Source organism: Ovis canadensis, chromosome 9 (genome assembly GCF_042477335.2).
Source record: "Ovis canadensis isolate MfBH-ARS-UI-01 breed Bighorn chromosome 9, ARS-UI_OviCan_v2, whole genome shotgun sequence".
In the NCBI taxonomy this organism is placed as follows: Eukaryota; Metazoa; Chordata; class Mammalia; order Artiodactyla; family Bovidae; genus Ovis; species Ovis canadensis.
The window spans coordinates 86,124,990-86,134,722 of record NC_091253.1 but is presented as its reverse complement, the minus strand read 5'-3'; the positions used below and the strand labels follow the sequence as shown (position 1 = coordinate 86,134,722).

Sequence of the window (9,733 nt, the reverse complement as noted above, 5' to 3'; positions counted from 1 at the left end):
AAACAAAGGTTTTGGAGGGGCAAAATAGTAATGCTGGTAAAGTCTACCTTATTCGTGATACATACATCTCAGGGTTTAATTATGACGTGATTAATCCGCTACACAGTAGCTTAACATAACACAAAAAGTGTTAGCTCAAATCTGAGTCTATGTCTTTAAGGACTTATCCAATTTAATTAACTGATCTAAGCATTTTTTGTATATTATTTTTAGATTAATAGTCGATTATTTCCTCTACTAATTCAATATAGCAAGGTTCTAAGCAAAGCTTTTTTCTTTCTTCTTAAGTATCCTATAGATCCCAAATAGATAAAGGGAAAACACTGAAAAATGAAAGAAATCTGTCACCCTTAGAACTACCAATTCTACACTCAAGAGGCAATTCTGAATTGAAAAGAAATGTTTTTAAACTGGGAAGAGGCAATATAAAAACCTCCCAAAATGTAGAAGAAATTAGACTAGTTTAGTTTTCTTTAATATCTTCTTTAATAAGACATTACAGCACACAACTGAGCCCCCAATGTGTCAGTTAAACATGGGGATGTAGATCCATAAGAAAGAGAATGGAAACAAGTGTAACCTTAACCCCATTCCTTTTGGCAACTAATGGTAATACAGAATACAATAGGAGCAATTCTGTGTATTTTATCAGGTCTTCGAAGACACCATAACAGTTTTATAACGAACTAAGCTGTCATCTGTTAAAGAATCTTCAAATTAAATGATGAAGATGCTGAAAATCTTCCCCTTCTAGTAGATTTAAGCCAAACAAAAGGGGACTGCACTAATAATCCTCACATGAAGTATAAGAATGTTTTATCAACATCAATGGAGCCATTTCCTTATCACTGAGATCTAATTAAATATGGTGTCTTCAGCTGCTTATAAAAAAGGGTTAAACACAAGAACATAATGCTTTTATTCTGAATTACAGTCAATAAAGCAAATTAAAAAAAAAAAACCCAAAAACTTGTAAAAGGTTTGTAAATGATCTGTTACTAACATAAACATACATATGCTCAAAGCACTTTTAAAAACTTTAAAACTGTAATTTAACCATAACTTCTGTAATACCCACTGTAAGCAATTAGGCAAATTCTAATATTCTAGTAACCAACATATTTGGAATTAACAGATAATAACTCTGAAACTGAGGAAATTAAGTACATGGAAAAAATGACTATTTTAAAGTAAGAGTATAAGAAGAGGAGTTGCTAAGAAACTATCACCACTGAAGCTTTTTCTTGGAAATATCTTATTTTAAACTTACACTAAAGACAAACAAGGTGGGCAGAAAATGCACAGCTATAAAACAAATGCAGTGATGAGTTACAGCAGAAAGAGGGAATGCATTTTGTAATCAATCCACAGGATCAGATTTGCGGCTCTAAGCAATACCAGTAAATATTTGCATGTTCTTCCTATTAAATCAACTTTAAAATTTAAACTGAGTTACAGCGGTTTCACTTAGTATTAACAGTTGGCAAAAGCAAATTAGAAGAAATCTAAAATTAGTCTTTTTTAATTGGGTAGGATTTACTGCATTTATCGGAACCAACCCACTTCCCCATCCTTAAGAGTAAAAAAAGAAAAATGTGGATATTGGCCTATTTTAATACTTTTCTAGTTCACATGGAAGTCATACTATACACAGTCTTTGATTTTAGGAACCAGCACAAAGTAAACTCCTAAAATCAACTATTAACTTAAAAAGGAAAGAAAGGAGACGGTTCTGGGAATTAATCCAGCCACAAGTCATTCCAATCCTTCCGTTACTGCAAAATCCATTCATAAATTGGCCAAATTGTTATTAACTTCCAAAAACCCCTTCCAAAATTACGAACTTCAATTTCAAATCAAAGAACTTAAACAATTTTCAAAGAATCAAGTATAATTTATAAAAGATAGTGCTTTACCAGTTCACAAATGTTCCATATTTTATATTATACAACAGACTGCTTATTTCATGTGGCGTATACTTTAGAACGTAATTTTTTAGAAGGGCTCACTGACAATCCAACCAATCTGAAGAATATATTAGTTATCTACAGGCTCTACCTGGCTGGCAGGTATAGCCAGGTCACATAGCAAGCTCAAATAGTCCAACCTCAATCACAGGAAGAGGGAAAAATGACACGATTGCAATATACTAAGGCAGCAGGTAAGTCATTCTTCACCTAGGTCAGCAACTGCCAATAAAATCCTGTGCACAAATTAGTGAATGAGTCTGCTCTGGTTTAACTATGAACCTGCCCCTGAACTGAGAAAAGGACCTAAGAACTGCGCTTGCAATTTCAGCTGATGAATTCATTAGATTTTTATAAGGCAAATAATGTAGAAAGAACAGAATTTCTAAAACCATTTATCCTGTGATGTTGTAAAATCAAAGTACTACTTTATTAAATGAGTTATTTTATACAATATGAACATCAATATAATTACAATTGTAAAAAAATTTTTTATAACAAGGATGGACTGATTTTCAGATTTCCAAATCAGAGTCAACTGTACATTTACACAGAATTGTCTTTGCATGAAGCCCAAAAGGGAACAGCATAAAAATGAGTGTTTCTGTAGCCCCTTTATTTTGCTGATCAACAGTTTGTTAGAAAAGCAGCTGCAGGTTTGTTACCTAAGGTCTGAGACAGTAGAAGAATCAAAGGTGTCACGTATTCACCTATAAAACATAAGATGTTCAGTGAATGTGAGCATTACATAAATATGATTTACACGTATTTCAGGTGTCTTTAAAAAAAAAGCAAAACATGCCTAAGCTATGAAGTTAGCCTGACAGATCTGTCAACTAAGTTTTATAAACAGATCTTTGATGAATATAAAAAGAAATAATTCTCATACATATACCATTACCATTTAGGAAAAAAAATCCAACCACACAGAAAGTACCAACTGCTTATTTTCAAGTGACTGTCCAGTTTATAGTGAATGCCTACATCCTATCTTATATTTTAACGTACTCTGCTAAGCACTCTAAGTCAAATACCAACAAAAAGGCACTCACAGACTATGGTCTGCATCATTTCTGGGAGCAAGATCCTCAAACACTTTTATAATGGTCACTTTCTTTAAACTGAAAACTCCTCCATTCTTGGACTAGAGTTGGCCAGCATCACCTCATCCCATTTTTGGCTACAGTGGTAAAAAACTTAGAGGTTTCAAAGGCATTGAAAGGATATGGTCTGGGGAAATGGACTTCTAACAATTGCAAAGTTAAATGTTAACTTAAAAGAGGGCAGTAATGAAGTCTCAGCTAGAAGATAGAAATCAATTTTACAATTACAAAAGATAATTCTGCTCTTGTATACAACCTGACATTAACAAAAGAAAATGTCAATTACCTGTAAACAACTTTATGCCTGAACATCAGCTAATTCTGGAGGAAGTGGAGTCTTAGGATGCTTGCTCTCAAAGTGCTGCTTGAAGGTCTTAGGGTCTGGCATTTGTGTCTAATTTTTAAAATTGTGCAAAAAAGAAGAGTTAGACCTGATTCATGAAACAAAAGTGTGCTTTTAAAATCCTAAGCCTACTCATGATCAACAACTACTGCAAAACACTTTTAAATTCCTTTAACTTACTGGCTGACACATGAAAAGGACTTTGTAGCAAAGAAATTCATAGCATATCCCACATTTCACATATAAAAAAGGGATGGGTCACAGAGAATATTACCTGATTAATAGCAAACAATAGATAACATTTACTGGATATGTTAAGCATTGTTACCAAACTTTTCACAGAATCTTCCAGTAATCTTAAATCAGTTTTTACTATCTGCATTTTCTGTGCTAAGGAAACTAAAACCTACAGTTTAATTTGTCCAGTACCTGTGTTTAACTTAGTACTAGATACTTCAGACCTCAAATACTATACTACACCGACTTAACTAGGCAAAGACATTCAATTATTTATTATTTAAGCACATTACATTAGATAAAACATTAAACAAACATTTTTTGTTGCTGTGAGTTCTATATGAGATACTCTAGCATTTTCAGAAAAATACTCAGAGTATTTTTTCATTAGTTGAAATTTACTTTTACCTTGTCTCTTTCCAAACAGAATCTGAAGCTTGCTCAATCTCATTATTTTGTGTATATCAAAACTCAATAAAAACAAGTTATTTAATTTAACAGATTTCTTCTCTTAATGAGAACTTCTAAGGAGTCAGGAATTCTTTCATTGGTAATGACTTCAATAAAAGATTAACTTTAGTCCAGGAATCAATCAAGTCTTATCAATATCCCTTCCCAACCATGGGCTTCCCAGGTGGTGCAGTGGTAAAGAATCTGCCTGCCAACGCAGAAGATGTAAGAGACATGGGTTTGATCCCTGGGTTGGGAAAATCCCCTGGTGGAGGAAATGGCACCCCCTCTCCAGTATTCTTGCCTGCAGAATCCCAGCGAAGAGTCAAATACAACTGAGCAACTGAGCCACTTCCCATCCATACTACCAATTCTACCCAGACATACTGAAAAAAAAAATGTCTGTTGTAACTGAAACCTCCTCACCATGCGCTTTTCCTTTGGCACTTTTATTTAATAACTTCAAGGGTGGTGACCTTAGGGGACTTCCCTGGTGGCACAGTGGATAAGAATCCACCTGCCAATGCAGGGGACACAGGTTTAATCCCTGGTCTGGGAAGATTCCACATGCCATGGAGCAACTAAGCCCAAGCTCTAGAGCCCATGAATCTCAAGTACTGAACACACACACGCAAGGGCCTGCAACCCACAACTCCTAAGCCTGAGTGCTACAACTACTGAAGTCCCTGTGCCCCAGAACCTGTGCTCCTCAACAAGAAAAGCCACCACAATGAGAAGCCTGCAGAGTATCCCCCTGTCACCGCAACTAGAGAAAGTCCACTAGCAGCAGCAAAGACCCCTCGCAGCCAAAAATAAAAATACTAAGAAGAAAAAGTAGTGAGTTTAAATAGGCAAAAAAAGACCCTAGCCTGGAATTTAAGGAAAACTTCTTCGTAGCAGTGTGGTCCAGAAGATGGGCTCTGGAGGTGGACCTCCAGGGTTCAGATCCCAGCTCTCCAACATACTAGCTGGGTGACCCAGCACAAGTTATTTAACTCCCCATGACTCAATTGCTCTTCTGTAAAATAAGAATGAAAGTACTTTATGTCATAGAGGAGCTGTGTGATTAATGGGCACATACATGGAAAACATGTGGCTCAGTGTTTGGCACCTCGTAAGCACTCAATAGCAGCTGTTATGATTCTTCTTCAATCGAATAAAACACATTAATGCTAGTCAAAGCCCTCAACGTGAATATACTCTAGTTTTGTAGACATAACTACAAATTTAGCAAAGAAAAAAAAAAGGCCAAGTATATAACCAGAGGTGTCTTACATAGCTTTAAATTAAGAATGTAAATCTGACTTTTCTTATGAAGTTCAAAGTGTATTATCTGCCCTTAAGAAGATATCTTTTTTCTCTATGAGGAAAGGGTTTTTGCTTTGTTCATTCCTTCTCAATAACACCAAGAAAACTGTGTCTGGCCAGAGGAGCTATCCCAAAAATATAATTGTTGGGAGTTTTACAGCAGTTCAGTGGTTAGAGGACTCTGTGCTTTTAGTACAGGGGACACAGATTCAAAACCTAGTCAGGGAACTAAGATTCTTCTGTGCCTCAAGACACAGACAAAACACATACACACATATATATAAATCATTGAATAGAAGATAGAAGATGGGTTCCTAACACAATCACCTCTCAAATCTATTTCAAGTAAAGCATTTTTCTTGCTATGTTTGCAAAATTTTAACCTATACAAACCAATCCCTAATGAAAGAACTGTCCATGAGAGAGCCATGCCTTTCAGATAAGACTGGGCACATTCAGGGTGGTACGGCTGTAGGAAGCTATGTCTTTCAGTTCCCCTTACCCTACAGACAGTGCAGGTATATATTAAGGCAGCTTTGGCAGCAGCCTTCTGGTCATGTCCTTGTTTCTTCTTTTGTCCAGCTTGCTTTTTGGCATTTTTCTGCTGAGACTGAATCTTCTGCTGTCCACGAGCCATATCTGAAAACAGGAGTTGAGACATTAGAGCAAAATCTTAGTACGGTAACACCTCAAGAACTGGACAGCTGTTTTATAGAAACACTAGTCAATCAAAATGTATGGATTTTCAAATTCTCACATACAAGGCTACTAGAGGATAAACTGATATAACCACTGTAGAAAACTAGTCACCTACGCTATAATCTCACAATTCCACTCTTGGTATATATTCAATAGAAATGCAAATACATTTTTGTACAGCAAAAGGTACAGTTCAAGAATGCTCAGTGCATCTGTTTCCAAAACTGGAAAGAATCCAAATGCTTATTAATAGTAAAGGAGACACATAATGTGTGGCAGACTTCTACAATGGACTACTATGCAGCACTCAAAGGGAAGGATTATTACAAGCAACAACATGGTTATATCTCAGTGTTAAAGGAAAAGAAGCCAGATACAAAGAACCTGTGTTGCATAAAGCTTAGAACAGTCAAAATTAATCCAGGAAGTAACAATGGGAAAAAAAGGACATGAAGGAGATTTTTGGGGTGCCGATAATGTTCTGTGTTTTGATCCAGGTAATGGTTATACAAGTGTGTTCACTTGTAAAAATTCACTTAACTATACACCTAAGAACTGTACACTTTCCTGTATGTAATCTTCAAAAGTTTACCTAAGACAGTTTAGCTCCTTCCTCAATCACTTGATCATTTTGCAAAAGTACTTTCCCCTTTGACCTGAGATTCTTAGAACTTTTAAGAGAAATAAAAGCTGTCATCCAGTGCCTCTAAAGAAATTCACAGGAGCAGTGGGAACCATCCTCTTGAATACTTAGGTTTCATAAAATTACTGTGCAATTCTTTAAGAAAAAAAAACTGGTCTTCATATGACTGCTGGACAAATTATTAAGATTAAAGGGGTTGTTGTTCAGTTGCTCAGTCATGTCCGACTCTGTGACCCCATGGACTGCAGCACGCCAGGCTTCCCTGTCCTTCACCATCTCCCAGAGCTTGCTCAAATTCATATCCGTTAACAATAAGGGTACTTTTACAAAAATGAAAGCTACCCCTTTTTACTACTGGCAATCTGAAATTAACATGGGTTAAAAATTAGGGGAAACATTTTTATTTTTTCAATAAAGACTTCTTTAAGACAACAAGTTAAACCTATTCATAAAAGGTCTATAATAAGTTGGAGCTGGTTTTTAAATACTTTAAAATAGGATCTTTAAAATAGGATTTAAGTAGAATCCCTATGGATAGTTTTGACTGGCACTGCAATTAAATTTTACACTTTTAAGTCATTTCAGGACATGAACACACAATACATTTATTAACTTCACCAGGAAAGAGTGTTAGCTTGTTCTGACTAGAACCTTAACTAGATAAGAGGTCAAAACAGTCACTGAAACACCCCAGTTTCTCCCAAAAAGAAAAAGGGGAACAACAACAACAAAAAAGCACACCCATAGGACAAGTTCCCACTAGCATTAAACATCAAACCTAAAAGTCAAAATACAAAGGAAGATCAATCCTTTTCTAGGAAGCCAGCTCAGCATTTCAAAAAAATCACAAAATTTTTCAGTATGACTAGCCTAATATAGGAACCCCATTCCCATCAAATAATGGTATATACAATCAGATGTGTTAGCCACTCAAGACTAAACTCCCATTTTTGTTATTTTTTTAAAAACCAAATCCTTATTAATTCCAAGTCAAATGAAATGCTTTTTTAAAAAGTGTATTTATGGCAAGTTTACAAACCTATTCCCATGGAAACAGATTTGGACACTTCTGCATTATTTGAATGATAGGTATTCAACCTTTATGATATCTCAATGTTTATAACATTCTTAGTGTCTCAATGTCTTAGTATCAGTACCTTAAGTCAGAATACTTCAGGCTTCACATGGATCTGAACTCTTCCACATGATGTACGACATGTATGTTAATACACTGATTATGGAGGTAACCTCTTAACTGTTTTACCCTGTATAAAATGGTAAGCTACTAATTCTAGAAGTTTCTTTGATATCTAGAAGTTATTAGCTGTTCTGCTAAAATATTCACGCAGTGATCTGAAACAAGCAACTTTTGCCGTTACCACTGCTGATAAAATACAACATTAACAATACATTTTCCCATTCTCATTGTCATCTCACAAAAGTAACAAAAAACACATAACAGCTTTAATAAAGAAAAGATTGTGGTTGCTGTTATTTTTAAAACAGAAAACACGAGGCAAAGGAAATTGAAATCAGTCTAAATGCGTAAGACAGGCCCCTAAGTTCTAGCGACACGCTTGCATTGATTTCCTTTTTGAAAGCAGAAATGCAAACGAACAAACCACCTGCTTTTGGACAGCTCAACTTAGGGCTTGCTCTCAAGCCAACTGAGTTTTCCACAAAATCTTAAGCGTAACTACGCATAACTTCTTGATTAAAAGCAGCGAACTGAGGGGCAAGAAGTCATTTACAAATACCTAAAAGCTGGCTTATAACTCTTTATTTTGTATGGTCTTCCGAGGGGGCTGTACAGAGGGAAGTAAGTAAAGCGAGTAATGAGTTCTTACAATATGAGGGGCTCTTACAGGAGGTACCAAGTATAAGCCTTGCCCCAAAAGAACCTCCTAAAACCAAAACAAACGAGTAAGAAAAAATTTTTGGATCCAGGAAGTAGGATCATTTTCCATTAAGTATCTGAAAACGAAGAGGCCCGGGCAGTGAACAACTACTTGACTCTGGCTTTTTTAGTGAACTAAGTCCCTTTCGGAGAGGAGAGAGGATGAAAGGGCCGGCAGTTAGGTCTATCTTCGCCAGCACTTCGCTGAGCCCGGCTGTTAAGCCCGGCACACCTTCCTTCCCAGACCGGCCTCTCCCGCCTGGAAAAGAATTCCTCCTCTTTCTCGGCCACCGAAACCCCTACCTACCGGCCCCTCCTCACGGACCCCGGCCCGAGACACGCCTCCCGGGGGCCTCCGCTGCCCGAAACCCGGCCCCTTCGGCCACCGGGAGCTCAAGCTGAGGGAAACCGACCAGCTGCTGCCGCCAGCGGGTAAGGTTACCGCTCCGCCGCCGCCGCGGCCGGCCTGCGAGCCGGCCACCTGCAGGGCCTGGCGGGCGCCCGAGCTTCCCCTCCTTCCCGGCGGCCCGCGCCGGGACAGGGCAGGCTCGGCGGCCCCCAAGGAGGCGGGGCAGGCCGGCGGCCCCTCGCGACCCGCGCTGACCCGCCCGCCCCATCACGGCCCCCGCCGACCCAGCCGGCAGGCCCCCCACCCCGGCTCCCGGGCGTCCTGCGGCGTCAGCGCCGCCCCCACAGCCGCTCACCGGGCCGGGACAGTCTTGCGTCGGAGAGACCGCGCAGCACGAGAGGGCTTGCGGGGGGAGGTGGCCGGAGGGAGAGGAAGGGGAGCGCGCCCAGCACCGCTTCGGCCTCCTCCACCCGCCAAGGAGGGGAAAGGCGAGAGCCGGCAGCACAACAGCCCGCGACTCGCACCCGCCGCCGCCGCGCGCGCCCGCCGCCTCTGCCTTGAGGGAGGCCACTACGCCTCGTGCTCGCGCACGCCGCGCACTTCTCCCAGTCTCCCCAGCGCCGCCTGTTCCGCGCAGCCCCCGCCCACTCGCCTTCCTGCCCCGGCCTCCCGCCCCGCCTCCCCATCGCCCCACCCGCACGCGCGCCTGCGCCTCTTCCGGTCTCGCGGGCCAATGG

General features: G+C 39.5%; 1 protein-coding gene across 1 annotated transcript; it reads right to left on the bottom strand.

Annotated features, from left to right (window-relative positions):
• Nucleotides 1-2,361: 2,361 nt before the first annotated feature.
• Nucleotides 2,362-9,682, bottom strand: ZNF706 (zinc finger protein 706). The gene is made up of 4 exons (XM_069600488.1): nucleotides 9,352-9,682; nucleotides 5,911-6,047; nucleotides 3,357-3,464; nucleotides 2,362-2,677 (listed from the first exon to the last, which is right to left on the bottom strand). The coding sequence occupies exons 1-3, from the start codon at nucleotides 9,680-9,682 to the stop codon at nucleotides 3,369-3,371; spliced, it is 564 nt and encodes a 187-aa protein (XP_069456589.1). The 3' UTR covers nucleotides 2,362-2,677; nucleotides 3,357-3,368.
• Nucleotides 9,683-9,733: the final 51 nt, after the last annotated feature.